Raw genomic sequence first — 18869 nt, 5'->3', positions numbered from 1 at the left:
AATATTGAATTTCTTTTTTGATTTGATGCAACAATTACTTCGATACACTGTTAATACTTGATACTGTCCCAAAAATGTCCATAAAATACGACGTAACTATTATATGGAATGTCTTTACCTCAAAATTTTTTGTAAAAATATTAAAGTTTTGAACCAGGACTGTCCATTTGTCGAATGTTCTAGCACTAATGATTATGGATTAGGCTGTACACTAACACTCGGCAACAAACAAATGGTTTTCACAGTCTTTTGTTCACAACTTGCACCACTTTTAATTATTAAATGTTCGGCCTCGCGTTGGGCTGCCACTCTAGTGAGTTCTTGGGGTTACGGGCCAAAGAAAACGTTTTTTATTGTGGGAATATACTTTTACTGGAGGTAAACATATAACTCGTATTAATTATTGTAATACACAAAAAACATGGACACTCTTAAAAATAACCTTACAGACAGTACAGACTAATTAACAAGCAGAGACAACTCATTCGCTAATCTAGAGTATACAATCATGGAATCGAGCTGGGAGGCGGCGCTGGCGGCCTCTGCTCTCTCGAATACCGAGAGTAGGTAATCGAGTGATGGCTACAGTCTGGATATGCCGGCGCGCTTTGCGAGTAATTAGTACTACATTTGCAGGACACGTGGCAAAAAACTTCGCATATTTACAGTTATATAGTGGATTTCAATTATCGAGGTAATTTTATTTATGGTACCCTTAAATGATGTGATGTAAAATATTCTTCGTAATAAAAACAAATTACAAATTTTTTTTTAACAAAGACGGCCTCTTGATAAATTCCTGAGTATATTTTTTATGATAATTGTACATCACTTTGAATAATTCACTGTAGGTACTAATTCCCTTGTTGAAATATACCAAGTGGTGATAGCACTAGGTCCGTATTCGTACTAGCTATAATGGCTCTCATGAGCATCATATCGTCTGGGGTGAACCGCCACCCACTTAGTTGGCCTAAACTCTGAAGCTTGGGGCAGCACTCCATCAGAAGCTCTACGGTGTCTCGCGTTAACCGTGGAGCGTTTGGGAACCAGATGCCTTCAAGATTCTCAAACTTGTATCGGCGGACCATTCTGGAACACCATAATAAGAATTTCGTATTATATTGTTTTAATAGAACTTAATAAAAATGTAGAAAACAAAAATAGACTCGACTATAAGACTGTCAGTCCAACTGTATATATAAATAAAAATTCAATAAATTCATTATTACAATTTGTTACTACTTTATTTCATTCAGAATTATTCTGTGATTATTTCAACAAAACTTGGTTACCTTTCCTTAAGTTCTATTGAAACTATAGATTTTTTAGATTTAGATTAACCAAAAAATAAATGAATGGAAATAATAACATATATGTTAGGCCGAGTTAGAAATGGTAGAGATTCATTTACAGAATATAAGCTCGAAGCAGATTTAAACGAAATATATTCTTATTTTTTTTTTAATATGTTATGTCAATTTACAATAGACATAAACATAAGCTTAAAATTCATATCATTCATTGAAATTTATAATTCATGTCATTGTAAGTCAATATGCCTCTACAGGAAACTTTAACGGTATCAACTTTCCCATATCATTTTTTGTTTGTTTTATTTTGTGGTGGAGCAATTTTAACTAGTAAATGATGACAGAATTAAGTGATGGTTTATATTGACATTGTGGATACGTGCATTGTTGATGTCACTTGATCAGGATAATTTCTAATATAAAGAAATATCTTAGCCCTCTCTCAAGAATAGTACCGAATAAAGAATACCCACGCTTGAAGCACAAACTTTTGAAATTTTGCACGAAAAAATGTAAGGGTTTTAAGAATTAAGAAAAAGAGAACCGGAGGAAGCCTATCTTAGTAATACCTATAAAAAAATAAAAGTTAATAACTCATACATACTGTTTTTACAATTCAATGGTGAAAAATCCAAATGAAATATTCCAATGTTATATATAAAACTATGTGATATTCATAAAACTTCCTCTTATTATTAAAAAAAAATCTTGTAAAATATCAAATAACGTACTCAATGAAAATAATTCCTAATAAAATCCTTAATATTGAATATAAAGAGAAAATTGTCAAGTTTTCAATTATTAAATTGTGAAAATAAAAGTCAACAACGGCGGAGATACCGTTTAGCCACAATAATAACGTAGCTGAAAATAGCTTTGGTTTAGATAAGATTACTTACCTTGACATATCGTCGTCATCGAGCTTGATTTCATCTCCAATAATTAATTTCTTTAAATTTGGGCTGGCCGTCATCAGGTACTTGAGACATGAAGGCGATAAGTTTCCGTGTATAATCTCAATATGTTCCAATTTATTGAACGGTATCTCTTCCTCGTGTGTGGCAGTATGTATCTGATAGAATTCTATACTTTCTAAGTTCCTACACGTCTCTGCTATCCTGGTAAAGTTGAACGACCCCTGTGATGCCGAGAGCATAAGGGTTACGATTTTGTATCCTATTTTATCCAACAATTGGTGCAACTCATGACATTGGAATTTGTTCAGTTTGATTTTGTTTATATTATTTAATTCCTTCACTTGTTGGAGAACGCCTTGATCTGGTTCCTCTAAATAAATAGTTTCTAGCATCGGACATAGCGCGAGTATCGCTTTCATCATGCGCATATTCGTTTGAACATCGTGTAAATATTGCAGTTTCGTTTTGAAACCTGGAGGACAATCACTATTATAAATATGGTAAATAGATTTTCCGACGAACGAATAACTACCGAGGTTGGTGAGATTCGGTAATTGACGTATCAGTAGCGCCACATCTGTGTGATCAATATTCTCCTCGCCGTACATACCAATGTTTACAACAGTCAAGCTTTGTGTAAGTTGGGGATTACCACGTAACATTGCATCTATACCTATCTCTGTAATATCCGTCTCCCCAGACACATCCAAGAGCTTCAAAACTTTATTATGTTCACCAATATACTTAAGCACTTCATCATTGGCGATGTAAGGTATATTAAGTACAGTCAAACTAGGTAGATTCTTGATTAAGTGATACATGAGCGTTAAATGCTCATCTTTGACCCAAACTCCTTTTAAATTTAGCGAGGTCAAGTGTCGCCCTTGCTCGATAATCAAATCAAGTACTTTCCCATAGTAAGGGCACGGAAAAATTCCTGTCGCTAATGTTTTTACGTTTTCTTTGAGCAGCAGTCGCATTGAATAATATCTGATAGATGGATCAAGGTATTCTGAGCTGAGTATTAAATTAATGAGATCTTGGAAGATGTCGCTCGTGGCGCCCATGCTTTCATAGTAAGAAGTAACCATAGCGAACGGTAGCGCGACATCTTCTTCTGAGGACACACGCGTCAGGGTATGGATGAGTTGTCTCGCCACCAAGGAAAGCGTGATCTCTTGCAACGGCGGCACTGGACACTTGGGCGACATTATTCACAACACTTTCTTATGTTTAATATCACTGACACTATAATCTAACTAAATATTACTATAATTTGAGCATCGCTGTCAAACGCTACTACTCTTAGTTTTGGGAAATGAAAGAAGTAAAAATTTCGTGTAGCTATTTAGCACACGCATGCGCACCATGGCTGGCAGAGCGCCAGCGCACGTTTATACTCCAAACTCACACAAACTCGTTTTCATTGTGTATTTATAGAACGTTTATAAAAAGTGTTTATCCACGCCGTTCTCATTGTTATTATAATCTGATTTCATAATTGATAAAAAAATTCAATTAATTAGATTTTTCAACTGTAATAATAAGTGATTAATATGTAATAATAAAACTTGAAACATGCAGTATAAGATTCTGATAACTATAACCCTAGTTCTTATTTAAAAGAAGTAATTCAATAAAAAATTAAATTCAACTACTTTTAATTACTTTAATTTATACTAATTCTTATTCTAAATTAACAATGAAGTGTTCGCGCTTTACATCAAAACATGGAAAACTCCTTCTTGAACGGTCACTTGATACTTGACAAATAAAATCAATAACTATATAACACCTTGTCAATTCATATAGTATAATATACACTTTCCACAAAAATGATAATAGATACTCTATTAAAATGACAAAAATAGATTATTTAGAAATCTATACTCATTCCGTATAATAAATACATTTCATTATCATACATCAGATAATACGTTCACGTGGGGACAGGTAACTGTTTAGCGACTAGTAACAGGATTTGTTCAGTACTGAAACACCAGTTAGCGATTTCTTTGGAAACCTTGCACCAATATTCGCCGTGGTGCGGCTCAGCCGTCTTGCACCGGGTCTTCACATCCTCTTGTTGTTGTTCCGTGCCGTGAAGTAGCTCGAATTTGTAGAAGTATGCCCACGCGTCGCCGAGGTCGGGGTCGATTTTTACCTACGAATTTTTAGTTAGTTTATATTCCAATAAACTCCATACTAATATTATAAGTTTGGAAAATTATTTTTTATCCTGCTTAACTAATTATTATGAAGTTTGGTATATTCGTTAGCTACTATATGAGATGGGGTAGGACATAGGCTATTTATACCGGTTAGTCAACATATCGGGAAAAGTTACGGGTAAAAGCTTGTAAAGCTTATAAAGAGAGAATATTCGACATATTTTAATTTTTAAATTAAAAATAAAACCCGATTTTAAAAATTCTTTCACCTATAGAAAGCTATATAATCGGCAAGTATTACCAGATATTTTATGTTAAAAAAACATACGAAGCAGTGACAATAAGTATTCAAATAAAAAAAGAAAAATTTATTTTAAAAAATCACAACCATTTTCCGGTAAAAACAATGCCAGTTCATTCCAAATACAAATTGAAAAACGTTTGTTTGCGTCTATAGGGGTTAATAAACCTGTGGCTTCGTTCAAATATACTCGAACAGTGAATTAAGAATATTTTTTATTTTTATAGTGTATTTTATAACTCCTGTCTCCAGGGTGTTGATTAAAGTTCTTCCAATGTTTAAATAATGTGGCGTAATTTTTTTTCACAGTTGTTTGTGAAGAAAAAATATTATCATGTTAATAAAAACGATTAATATACACGATTTGCCCCTATTCAGGGTTTGAATAACTGTTATTTAGATTGAATTGTCAATGCCTGATATGATCTTATCGTATTAAATTACGATTTGGTTTTCAACTGAGCGAACAAAATTACTTTAGAACTCAGATGATAAATTGACTTGGCTCAACAAACTGTAAATGTTCATTGCACGAATGAACGACTTGTAAAAAAAAAGTATTAAATTTTTAGTAAATTTATACTTTTTTGTAAATTATAATAAGTAATATACTAGATTATAGTGTTTCGCCGTATAAAAAGCAACGATTTTGGGAAAAAAATATTCATATTTACTCATTTGAATATCTTTGGCCGACTTCCAACCGCAACTGATTGTTATATCTGAATCTGACATGAACTAACAACCTACACAAATAATTTTATAGCCCATGTGTTCAAAATGTGTGGGACAGTTATTCCAATATCTAATAGGCGAGCAAAAAAAAAAATAAAAATAGTTAAACCTTTTATAATACAGGCATTCATTAAGGAATTACAAAAATCCTATGGGATAGGAAATAATGTGAAGGGGAAGCCGCGGTAAATAGCTATTTACTATTACTTTCTTTCTATTTAGATTTCTAAGTAGGTAATATCTTAGATGCTTCGCTTAAGTGGGTGAAAATACAGCAAGCAAATTAGCCTTTTAAATTTAGATTTATTTTTAAATAAAAATCTAACGGTAAATAGTGACTGCCATAACTCTGAATGAAGTAAGTAAAACACAATCGACTACGTGTGCATTTCACAAAACGCCTTTGGCTACACGCGCATTCAGTAGAAACGCAGTCGGCTACGCGCGCATTCAGCAGAAATGCAGTCGACTACGTGTGCATTCAGCGGAAACGCAGTCGGCTACGATCGCATTTTGCGGGAATACAGTACTACATGTATATTCCACATGGAATATACATATAGTACTGTACTGTAGTAATGTGGTTATGCGTATTATACACTTCATAAAAATTTGTTTTCCCATTCGCATGAGCACGGTTGAATCATTGTCACATCATCTTAATAGTAAATAAAAAAGTAGCAACTCACCGTTCTGTTGAACCACTCGCGACACTTGTTGATCTTGGATTCGGTCCAGAAGAGCTGCGAGACGGCGAGTAGCACGTGAGCGTCGTGCTCGCACTTCTTCAGCGCGTCCACCTACATAATCCATACACATTACAAAGATTGTACACTAGAAAGCACTTCCATAGGAAGTCCTTATTTTTACTTTTTCTAGAGTAATTAGGTACCATAATACATAGAAAATAAGGGCCACATCACTACATCACCAGAGGCAGACTTTGTACAAATGTCGTTTACGTAGGCACCTCTGTACCATTCGTGTTTCTACCGTGAAGCAGTTGTTTGCTTGGCTGTGTTTCGGTTTGAAGGGTGGGATATGGCAGTGAATTTATAGGGTACAGAGGAGTAACACCTGAGTCCTCAGGAATAGCAACGCATGTGGGGTATCATGGACGAAACAGTATGTTATGTTCATGGTACTGCTTATGTCTAAAGGCGACGGTTACCACTTTACATCAGGTGGGTCGTCAGCTTGTTTGCCATAAATATTATTCATAAAAAAAATCTATTAAAGTCCTATTGCTGAACACGAGTCTCTTTACAAAAGAAGAAGATATACTTCACTATTGATCAAGTGGTTTGTTATCAAGTTTTCCTTCTCTTAACGACTGTACAGATACCATAATTAACGTATCGCGGTGTTACGTTGACGCAATAATTGATCTTCGGTATAGTGTGACAGACTGAAGCAAATTGTACATATTTTGCTATGTGCGACCGAAGATACGCTGAATGTAGCGCCACCCTTATACTGATGTATTGTGCCTTATTCACTTAATCGCCTCTTGCGACCTCTTGTAGTGGGAATAAGAAAGAGTGTCAAATTACATGTTGTTGGTATTTTTCCTCTTTCACGATACATTTAATACTACACGTAGTACGATAAATAACATTATTTTCTATTTATGTCATCAAAGAATGTGCTGTTACGATTCATATACAAATAAAAAAAAGCTAAGTATCCAGGATTACTTATTAGTATTACATTTGTTAGAAGACTATTTTGGATATCACTATATTAAAATAACTAAATATAGGTTATAGTAAAATTACACTTGGAATAAGTTGATGACCAACTTGATGAAAAGTGATAACCGTCGCCTATAAGCAATATATACTGTGATATTCATGATACCCCTCATGTGTTGCCATTCCTGAGGATTTACGCCAGGGTCATGACTCTTAAGCCATTTTTACTATTATAAAAAATATACTCACGCTCTTAGTTTTTCTCTGAGGTCTTGACTCCATAAATATTGCTTCAGCCCACAATCGTCCAGCGTTGGGGCACTCTTGAAGCGCCTTCGCCATTACGGCGTTTGCTATCTCCGTGCTACCGTTCCGCCTCTCTAGTCTGACGCTCTCTAGCCTATGAAATAATTATTTATTTATGAAATTTTTATTTAAATTATCTATTTTTGGTTGTAATTAGATATGTGTTCGTTATTAGGTTTTAACTAGTTAAAGTATAACATGTTGTAATAGTTATAGTGTAATGCAAAGATAGAGGATTGGAACATTTATAGTATTTTTTTTTATAATATTTTTAACTGTTTTTCACATCATATATCTGACAACAATTTAATAATATTCCTATTTTTATATACTTGTTTACCAAATTTAAAATAGACTTGCAGTTGATATACAGACATAAAAATTTTACTACATTGCTATTTACCATTTCTTTATGATATTCATATATAGAACATACCATAGTTCAGGATTCTTAGGATTCCTCAGCCTGGCTTTTTCTAAAACTGATCTTGCTTTGGTAACATGTTTCAATTTCTCTTCCAGTCTCGATAATAAAATCCACATCGGCACACATGTAGCACATTTTTTCAGCTGAAATAAAAAAATACCATAATAATTTCAAGGTCTTGATAGTTTTATATCATTTGTAATTCAATAGATTTTTTTTTTAATTTATCGTTTCTAATATAGTAATATAATGTATTAGAAATGATAAACATAATATAGTATAAGTACATAAGTAGGTAACCACAATAATACCTAAACATTATTTGTTTCGTTAATGTTTAACTTCATACAACTACATTGTATGAATCCAATTAACGCATTTATATATTTATCTGTGTGTAATTACTATATCGTATTATTATTATTATTAGTATGATGTCTCTATCAACTTGTGAATTTTTAATACTTATCATAAACAGAGTAAAACTTACCCCCTGAAAATAGGTGTTATGTGCGTCTTCGTCCTTTCCCATTTGTTCTTCGATCTGACCTTTCATCATATGTAATTTGGCATAATCACCAAACACTTTAATTGCTTCTTCAAGCAAATTTAACGCTACGTCCAAATTATTTAAAGCCCATTCCAGCTTTGCAGATTTTATCATTACCTGAAACAAATAGTATGATATACATTTGCTGTAGATTACATAATTGGATAAGTTAGAAATTAAAATATAAAGGTGTTTATTTTTAAATTCCGATTACGTACTTTGCTCTTTGTACTTGATATTCATTAATAAGATAACAATAAAGTACAAAGGTTAAATAATATAACAATTATTATGTTTTGGTGTAGGTACTTTATAAGCCCGTGATGTAAATGTTTATCAATTTACTCACGTGCTTTCCGATAATCAAGTCAATTTTCATGTACTTTTTCTTTAATCAATCTAAAATTTTACGTAAGGTGGTACCATAATGAACTTCTTATCGCACAATTAGCTCTTCGATAATACAGTATAATTTTTTTTTATTTACTGATTGTACAAATTTTTTTAATACGGTTTTAGAGAAGTTTACCATGAGCTGTTTCACCGAGTTTTTCTGAGATAAAAAAAAAGATACATACAAATTTCGTCACTTAATGTATGCTGTTGCAGACTACGGTACTTGTTTACTATAGGGCTAATCGTATGCATGTTCGCCATATGTGTTTTTTTTATTATAATGCTCATTCTTATAGCCTAATTATATTTCCTAAATTATGTAAATAATTCCACAATTATAAAACATAGTTTAAGTAATTCTTACCCGCGGAGTAGGCGCAGAAGCTCGCGCTTTGGATAGTAATCGCCTTGCTCGATCATACTCTTTATTTTCGCTCTCAAGCTTGACAGCAGCTAACCAAATTTCCTCTGAATTGGGATTTGCTTGAAAAGCAAGCGATAAGATGCCTCGAGCTGCTGGTACATCACCTGGTAAGAAAAAATATAATCTAATAAATTAAGACTTCTTTTTCAAATATTTTTTTCATTTAAGCATAGCTAGAGATTAAAATTAATCATTAATCTAGAAATATACTGTCGGATACGTCCGTAGATCGCATAGAACAGTGTACGCTCATTTGACTGTTTATCTCTCTCTCTCTCTTTAGTTTATGTGCAGAGATGTCTGTGCAAAATATCCATCAGCTACCGTTCTAAGAACTAGTTTGCATAGTTTGATGTAAATATACTGTCCAGATAACGTCCATCAGTCGCGACTGACGGACGCGTCCAATGTATGTTTTCACCATTAATTTGACAGAATAATAATACTGACCTGCTAGCCACTTAGACTTAGCTCCCATAAGCCAAAGCACTTCTGATTTTGGACAATGCGCGACAGCTCTTTGCAATAAAGCCTCCAAACTAGCCCGGGTGCCATGTTGCTTCTCAAGGTACGCTGCGCGCAGCCATATAGACTTCTTGGATGGGAATACAGATAGTGCGTAGCCATAAACTGCGCGGGCGCATTCGTATGCACCTTCATTTGCACACTGTGTAAATAAATAAAAAAAAAGTTGTTTAAATGGCTTGGAAGTGAATGAAACGCACAGATGAACCATATTTTGGATACATAAAATAGGATAATGAGAGGAGGACGCCGACAGTCACAGGTTATAAACAATTGTTTGATAGTTAATTTTTTACTGTCTCGACTATTACATATTATTGTTATAATTGATATTCATTCATGAGATGGCGGCAATAAAAATGAGATATTTATCTATACAGTATTTAACAAAGTTTTGAATAAGAATTCAAATAGATGTTTAATTTTAAACATTATAACATAAAAAGTAGGTAAATATCATAAATCCAAGGATCTGACAAATTTCAAAATATTCTTTTTTGATGATTTTATGATTAACTAAATTAGTAAATCATGGGGAGAGATAACAATAGATAATATAAATAGAATAAAAAGTAATCAAACTTATCGAAAACGTGTTGTTTTCTTTGTGATAAGCTCAAAGCATTAAGATAATATTCACCTTACGGGTGGCATATCATACAAACGGACTTTAACATTATTACGATTAGATATAATAGTTACTAATAATGTTTTGTTTTTAGAATATCTTGAATCAATGCAGACAATAATAAAACTTCATTGTATTGCAAATTATACATTCATAGATTTATTTTTTTTTATAAACGTTTTCAATATATATTTTTTTGTTTGGAAGATTGAAAACAGACTCTTAATAAATTCTTTTGTTTTCGAATATATAGATTTTTTTTAAGATAAATAAAATTTTACATAGTGCCATCCTTATCTTAGTTCAATAAGAATAGGTTGTATTATTACTTGGTATACTTACAGCTTCAGCATCTTCCATCCAAGTATGTTTCTGGTCTTCAGGTTCAATTCCATGTCCGATAACTGCTCGAATAATAGCCTAAAAATAAAGAAAATGATAAGAAATAATCCTTCTTCTAATTGAGACTCCAAATATTTATTTAATATTATTAATATTAGTAATGGAAACGAGTAGCTCTAAATAATAATAATATTAATCGATTTATTATCTCTTCACAATTAATCACAGTGAAATATAATGAGATATGTTTAGATTAAAGTAATCAAATTATAAATATAATTGTGAGAAACTAGTGTCTGAGATAGATATAAGAATACCTGTATTACAGGTCATCAAAACGAGCAATATATTTTATCAGGCTGAACAATTGTTATCGATTAGAAATTCATTGTGAAGAGTCAATTAACTTGACTATATTCCTTACGTACTCATCAGGATAACAGATCAGGGGGTCTACCATGAAATGAAATTCCGAATTTTCGGACTTAATTTCGTGATACTGTTTGTACCGAAATCGACCCTGTAAATGGAGCTTAACATTTCGTTTGTCATAAATCCTATCATAAAAGTTCAAAGGAACGATATTTTAGCATTTTTAATATTTTTAAACATATCACGTAATTTTAGCATCAAATTTTTGTTTCGTTCGGATCCGAAATTTCGGAAAATATTTCATGGTAGGCCCTCAGATGCTTAGATGAGGTTATTATTCCATTATTAGTAAGGAAAATTAACAATGAGATGTTATTGCTCAAAGCGATTTCAACTAAGCAACCTTTAATAGAAAGTCTCAAATTAAACCATACACCAACCAAAAACGTTAAATGTCCTTTGAGGAATTATATTCTTTTATTTAAATATAATACAGATAATTTATTATATGACAATGAATTACATCGTGAACGCGTCAATAAACGTCGATATCTCTTGTAGATACTAATATTACGTATATGTAGGTGTAGGCAATCCAATATAGACTTAATATTCATAGTGGCAATAGCACAACCCTCTCCTCTAAAAAAATTCTAACTGGACGTGTTTTTGTATTATTATTTTATTTTGGGAAGAATAATCGATGCTTTAGTTCGCGATAAACAGTTTTTTACTCGGCAAAGAAAAACTATTATTCGTTTAAAATTAAAATGGGATCTACATAGAAATAAGCTCTATCGTTTGCAAAAAGAATTGTAAAAAACCAAATAGGCGGCATAATTGTGTTACATCTCAGAGAAAAATCTTTTTTAATAATAATTAAGATTGGGTTCCATAAAAAAAAAACACATCAATTGACTGATTCTTTTAGGGATTAAAATGAATAATTTTTAAATTAAATTAAAAACTAAACTACTGAAATTATTTTGATAAAATTTATATGAGATGTTATGATTAAAAAATATAATTTTCCAATTTGGAACCGAACTAAGAACCTATTTCATTTTAAAGTCTGTTTAATAGTATTTGCACCACTTGTAAAAGGACCATAACTGGATCTGTTAATAAAATGGTCTAAAATCAATCTATTTGTAATAAGATACCTGGCAAGTGTGAACAGCTCCAGACTTCTCAGCTTCCATAGCTTCTTTGAACCAATGTTCGCGGTTGATTTCCACGCCATTAGCACTGAGTGATGTTATAGCGCGGTCTATGATCTTCTCAACCATATGTGTGTTACCTGATTCACAAAGGAAAAAAAAAATTTTTTTAATTGGTGATAATGGAATGGTAATCCCGCCTGCGCTATCAGGATACGCTGGCGGGGTACCAGTGAAGGATGATAGGTGAGGATGAAGTATGTCAGTTGGCCCATCGTGACGAATTCAATAAGAATTGTTCACGATGGTTTCCAGGGGGAACCACGTGGAGGTTGACCTAATAGGGCATATTGCTAGCAATGGGGCTGTCAAACTCCATTGCTAACAATCCCTTTCCCCCTAGGAAAAAAATATTGATACATTGATATTGCAACTGTAATATCTAATGCAGTAAAATAACTTTGTTGACTGTCGCATTGTGGTGAAATTATTAGGATAGATTGGTAGAGTTAGCGTCATCAGGTCGACCTTAACGCGGTTCCTCTTAGAAACCATCGTGGTTGATTCTTGTGGATTCATCATGATGGGCCAACTGACCTTCTTTTATTCCTACTACTCACTGGTGCCCATCAGCGCATACTGACAGCGCAGGCGGAGTTACCATAGTTATTTTGACCCATTAAAAAACATTTGAGTAAAGAAACATCCTGAAGTAAATACATAAAAGATATTATAGGTGTTACATTGTATTTGATGATGTGCATTATGCATACCATGGACAGTTACCATTATTCATTAGACAAGCCATTAAACTGTATGCTATTCCAATTATATATGTTAATGTTACGCAAGTCTGAAACAAATGGTTATAAAACCAATCTATACCACCTTTTTTGTGTATTGATATTGAACTAAAATACTATTTATGGCTACCATAAATGGAAACAACATACCATGAGCTTCCTCTAACTTAGCAGCAGTCACCCAGATCTGTCTGTCTGTAGGTACATTTTCGCGCGCTTTGTTAAGCACTTTCCTAGCGTTTTCGTATGTTTCGAGTCTCGCTAGTGCTAACCACAATTCAACACTGGTCGGGCAGCACTCAACCGCTCTGGACAGTAAAATTCGTGCATCTTCTGGATTCTCGAGTTCTACAGCTGCTTTCCACAGACGGACTGAATTGGGAATGTGTTCTAGAGCTTTCCGATAAACACGACGTTTCGCCTATAACACAATAGTATAGAATTAATAAAAAGAAATAATGATATGTAGCCCTGCACTTATGACATAGCGCAATCTAGCTCCAAACTAAGTAGAGCTTTCATAATGGGTATCGGAAGACTGGGAGGCCACACTTAACTACATTTGTAAATAAATTTTTAAAAAGAAAATAAACAGCATATCTTGATACAAATTATTATATTACTATTTGTTTTCCGCTGCTTCATCGGTATACATCAATATGTACCAATACCAATGTACAGATGTACCAATTTAATTCAAATCCCTTCAGTTGTTTAAACAAACCTTTTTACAAACTTACACATTTAAAATATTAATGGGATGCGGGTAATGAACTCATAATCATCGGAAGGATTCTATTAATAACCTAGAGTAGTACTTTTGTGCATTACCTTTGTTTCTTGCTCCAAATCAGCAGCTTTCACCCATATCCTCACACTATGGGGCAAGTTCCTAGCGGCATGAGCAATAACGGCTCGGGCGGTGTCTCGAGGTTGTAACCTCGCTGCCTCCAGCCACAATTCCTCACTACTAGGATTCACTTCGCACCCTTTCATTATAAGATTACGGGCAGATTGAACTTTGCCTGAAAATTTTGCAATCAGTAAAAATATGTAGTATCTATAAATATCTATATATCTTCATATTCATGTTTATCAAACAGAAGACATGCTGTGGTTGCCTATAAATGTAAGAACAGTTAGATTTAATCTACCAGTGTATTGTACTAAAATGTTTAGCTGTATCTTATGTTGGTAATCCTATAAATAAATAAATAAATATCAGAACCCTTTAAAGATAGGTAAATAGAACTAAGAAGTGAATAAATATGGGGATTTAAAAAATACGGCAGACTATTTAAAATATTCTTTCATATACATATGTATAGAAAAAGGAATAATTTTAACTGCAAATTTGTAGGTAAAAATTGTTGTGTATCTCAGCTTTGAACCAGAATTGGACAATTCTATGTAATTGAACTCAAAAATACTAAGACTATTTATTTTTAATTTTAACTTTAATGTGTGTAAAATTATTTATTAAATGACAGAATTCTCCTTCAGAACTTACAGTGTTATGTTAATTATTAATCAACAAAGCCCAGTAATGGAGGAGTTAACTTAAAATTCCAAATAATTATATGGAGTCCTTATTGAGGGGCTGATCATGTTAGGATGAAAAAACAAAAAGAAACAATTTTACCTGTAACTTCTTCTAATCTTGCACTAGCTATCCAAGCAGGTGGATGATTCGGATTTGTTTCTCGTACTGACTTCAAAAGTAGTCTAGCCTTCTTTATATCGTTTATATCACCTCCATATGTAGGGATCATAGACTGCAAATCTGTGAGGTAGCCTTTGGGATCAACAACTGTTTGACCCGTCACCGAGTCAGATACTTGAGACAATTTAACTGTCATTAGTGTGTTCCTGGCTTGTCCAATCTTTCTTAGATCCAAGTCACCTGTATAAAATTTATAATAATGTTAGATTTAAATACCTGATCATATATAGTCATGTTGAAAGTGATTTTTTAATTGTGCTACAAGAGGAGTCAGTAAATATTTCAATTTTTTTTTTTAAGAGAAATCATATTTGACTGCTAAAAAAGAAGGTAATGTTTTTTGGGCGTATTATGAAACTAATGCCTGAATTTTTGCTAAATAAGATTCCTAAACTCATAAAGATTTCTAATCTTTTACATGAGGTAGACACTTGTTAAATAACTGTACTCAAAAAAACATTTATAGAAATAAGGGATTCACTACACTATTGTCAAAACGAAACGCTCATCAATGAATTGATTTAAAAGTATATTTGCTTGTTTATATTTCCTTTTCTTTATCATAATTATTGATTAACGACTTTGCACAACCATAATTACAGTAAATAATTCTATAACTTTAAAAAAATACAAATATACCTGAAGGCGTCAACATTCCAGGAGTCATCACGCCGGGCATCATGGATGCTAGTCCTGATCCTGGGTCTATAGATGTTGAAGACTCCCCTCCTAAGTTTCTGGAGAGTACACTATCAGGTAGAGGGGTGAATTTTTCAGCTCGCGGATTACGTTGCTTTCTGTTACGAGCATCACCAACTTCAGGAATTGCAGACCATTCCTCTTCAGATACCTGTTTTAATTCGCGTTTGAGATCTGAAAACTGCTGTTGGATTTTTGGTCTGAAACATGATAATTATAGTATGAATATTTTTATATGACTAGTTATCTACTCTGGCTTCACATGAGTATATAGATAATAATTCCTTTAATACCTATCCCATGTACATAATAAAATACGTACATGGAATAGGTTTTTGATAATTAGCTTGATTCAGAGACGCTAATTCTCGAAATTTATTTTTATAATAGGTTACAACTCGATGAATTACTGTTTTAACTAAGCATAAAGATTTTGCTATGATGTAAAATTGAAATTAAAATTTTATGATAAGGTTAAATATTTAATCATGATGGAAAATTGTGATTAAATCTAGGCAAGGTATAATGAAAAGGAATCAATTATTAATTCAGGTGATTGCTTTTGCAAAGCAATCATCTGTAAAGCAAGAAATTAAGAATTCATTTGTAACAACTTAATATGAGACAAACATGACATAACACTATTGATTATAAAATGTAAAGATTGTCATAATCAGTCCTAATTTATTTCGCAGAAGATATAACATACAAAGAAGAAATTGGCGAATTGAGCAAGTCATATTTACTTTATTTTTATATGTTTTGTATCAAAAATTTTTTTGTAATGTGGTCAATAAAGAATTAATAAATACAGGTAAAATAAAAGCCAAATGTTCATAATTTATGCTTGAATAGATGATCCCATATCACCATTTCAACCAATGTAAATGTGGCAAATAAGATATACACCATGTTTTTTGTGGTAATTGGAGAGTTAAGGAAATCATACATTACCTTTCTTGACGATATCTTTCAAGATCTTCTTTTAAGCGTTTTTCTCTATATTCTTTCCTCTTTTCATCCATACGTTTGTCAATTGATTCATAAATTGCATCTGCTTCAGCGTCATCTTTATCATAGGGATCCTTAAATACAAACAGATAATTTTTATTTATATTAAGATTATAATATCTGATAATAATTTCATCAAAATTGATAACTCCAATAGCCAATAGTTCTCAACTTATTCTGGATCAGTTTTAGAAGAAATTAATAATATGTGACACTTGACAATTCAAATAATATAAAAATAAAAATATGACATTATTAATTTTTATTCACTTCTTCTCCCATAGATGGTCCCAGATTTCTTTAGAAATGTATGAGATAAATTTAAATACCTTAGAAAACAATGATCCACTATATCCTGAGAATTCATCATAATTAGAGTCATTCAAGTCTTCATCATCATCCTCCTCTTCTGTTTTTTTACGTTTTGCTGCAGGTGGTGCATGACGGTCATCACTGTAATACACAAGTTGATACTTATAATTAATGAGTTTAAAAAAGATAATGAAATATTATCCACCCTTTTGTAGGATAATTGGGAACATATTCAGCCTGAATAATTGAAGAATACCAGTTTGAGTCTAATTAGAGGTATATACTTTTATAATGAATATTAAAAAAATAGCTGATAAAAATTAGATGAATACAGAAAATATGGGGCTCATATCCAAAATACTACCTAACAAATAACTAACATAGATATTAAAATTTCTAGTAGTAATCACAAAGTAATTATTATAAATTTAAACTATTGTATGGATATGAGAATAAATAAATTATTTACCTTTATAATACTTATGAGTCTTAGAAAAAAATAATTATTAGTTTATTATGACAGAAAATCCAACTCTAAGAAAAATAGCAAAGGATATAAGACAATAAAAACTGCAAATTATAATCTTTACCATTTTTTGAAGAGAATAGTAAAGAGTTTTCATTCAAACATATATTGTCAAGAAAAGAAAGTTAAAGGAACTGTTGTCGTGGACAGGACCAGTAGATGTGTGTCTGTTCATTTCATTTTAGAAATATATATATATATATATATATATATATATATATAAAAAGATAAATTAATATTTCATATTAATATTTTTAATACATTGTGCTACATTATTGTAATTTTCATAGAGATCTAAAATTTTTTTTAATTAATATATAGCATATGTTACTTCACTGATAATGTAGTTTTCTACATTATCATCAGTAGGTGAAAAAATTTTTAAAATAATTTGAGTAGTTTTTGAGTTTATTCATTATATATATATTAGTGTAGTTTGTAAAAAAACTAAAGATATATTACAAGTGTCTATTAATAATAAGGCATGAAATTTTAAAATGAGCCCTATTTGAAAATTTAAGCTTGGTATCAAATAAGATGTTCATTTAGGCAATCCGGAATGTATATTACTTATTTTTATTGGGAAAAATTTAATCATATTTATTTACTCTTGTCAGAATAATTGTAACCACAGTTGTAGTAAGTATAGATAGTGCATATGATGGACCTTCATTGTAATGTAAATTGGACTATCTTTTCCATACTAAGCTTCTTATTTGGGACATTTTACTCATGAAAATGTGGAGCAGATCTTCCTTATTGGTTTCTAGATTATGCGATCAAAAACTTTACTTACGAAACATCATTAGCATCACGAGCTGGTCCAATATCAGATCTTGTTGTGAAACCTGTAGCACTGTAATAAATTAAAAATTAAGTATAATTTATTAACATTATTTAATAACATGTTTTTAAGTAATACTTGAGAGCATGTTTCTTATAACATATTTAGTCTGTTTAACCCGTGTGCAGGAAAGAACTTTAGTTAAATTATAATTTCATCTGAATATTTCAAAATACAAAAAATAAATATCACAGATCAAACAAGTTTTAAATTGAGTGATAATATGAATCTCAGATAAAATAAATTTCAATAGAATATAATAAAATTTTGGATGAAAACTTACCCTCTACCAACGCCAGCTACATAACCTAAAGGCGCAGGTATTCCTAGAAAATGCTTCTTATTTTTATTTACAAATGCTTGAGGTGGTACGGACATTTTAATTTGGAATATATAATAGAAATAAATACTTAAGGCTCAATTAAATACCTCTAATAAACAAAATACACAAGGAAATGTCAGTGGATGTCGATTTGTCAAACAAATGTAATGCATAGATTAGATGGTATGTCATTTCCATATATGTGTCATTGACTGTCAATGATCGCTGGTATTTAAAAGAACTGTGCTTAGTCTACTGCAGTACCTTCTAAGTTTATTATTATTAATCTATGTTAATAGCGTGTATCTAGATTTAAAAAAATTTAGAAAGAAAATATTAGTTACTGACCTACTTTTTTATGTTTTCGA

General features: G+C 31.9%; 2 protein-coding genes across 2 annotated transcripts; both read right to left on the bottom strand.

Moving 5' to 3' along the window:
• Nucleotides 1-854: 854 nt before the first annotated feature.
• LOC113515961 (uncharacterized) lies at nucleotides 855-3619 on the bottom strand. Its single transcript, XM_026900271.3, has 2 exons — nucleotides 2213-3619; nucleotides 855-1092 (listed from the first exon to the last, which is right to left on the bottom strand). The coding sequence occupies exons 1-2, from the start codon at nucleotides 3439-3441 to the stop codon at nucleotides 855-857; spliced, it is 1467 nt and encodes a 488-aa protein (XP_026756072.2). The 5' UTR covers nucleotides 3442-3619.
• A 297-nt stretch (nucleotides 3620-3916) lies between these two features.
• LOC113516108 (pre-mRNA-processing factor 6) lies at nucleotides 3917-18666 on the bottom strand. Its single transcript, XM_026900477.3, has 17 exons — nucleotides 18463-18666; nucleotides 18132-18191; nucleotides 16827-16950; nucleotides 16441-16571; nucleotides 15427-15686; nucleotides 14707-14967; nucleotides 13896-14089; nucleotides 13215-13485; nucleotides 12265-12401; nucleotides 10730-10807; nucleotides 9685-9901; nucleotides 9175-9338; nucleotides 8355-8531; nucleotides 7874-8007; nucleotides 7381-7531; nucleotides 6127-6237; nucleotides 3917-4394 (listed from the first exon to the last, which is right to left on the bottom strand). The coding sequence occupies exons 1-17, from the start codon at nucleotides 18555-18557 to the stop codon at nucleotides 4170-4172; spliced, it is 2790 nt and encodes a 929-aa protein (XP_026756278.2). The 5' UTR covers nucleotides 18558-18666; the 3' UTR covers nucleotides 3917-4169.
• Between the last annotated feature and the right edge of the window lie 203 nt (nucleotides 18667-18869).

The sequence above is a fragment of the Galleria mellonella genome, unplaced genomic scaffold (genome assembly GCF_026898425.1).
Source record: "Galleria mellonella isolate WM207_F2 unplaced genomic scaffold, CSIRO_AGI_GalMel_v1 utg74, whole genome shotgun sequence".
NCBI classification, from domain to species: domain Eukaryota; kingdom Metazoa; phylum Arthropoda; class Insecta; order Lepidoptera; family Pyralidae; genus Galleria; species Galleria mellonella.
The sequence above is the reverse complement of the archived record's forward strand: the minus strand, read 5'-3'. Positions and strand labels throughout refer to the sequence as shown.

Coding starts and splice junctions, on each gene's coding strand:
- LOC113515961 (XM_026900271.3), bottom strand. CDS start 3,441: ATGTCGCCCAAGTGTCCAGTGCCGCCGTTGCAAGAGATCACGCTTTCC. Junction 1,093..2,212: donor GATGACGACGATATGTCAAG/GTAAGTAATCTT, acceptor ATGGTGTTCCAG/AATGGTCCGCCGATACAAGT.
- LOC113516108 (XM_026900477.3), bottom strand. CDS start 18,557: ATGTCCGTACCACCTCAAGCATTTGTAAATAAAAATAAGAAGCATTTT. Junction 16,572..16,826: donor GTGGATCATTGTTTTCTAAG/GTATTTAAATTT, acceptor TTTGTATTTAAG/GATCCCTATGATAAAGATGA. Junction 8,008..8,354: donor ATAACACCTATTTTCAGGGG/GTAAGTTTTACT, acceptor TTTTTATTTCAG/CTGAAAAAATGTGCTACATG.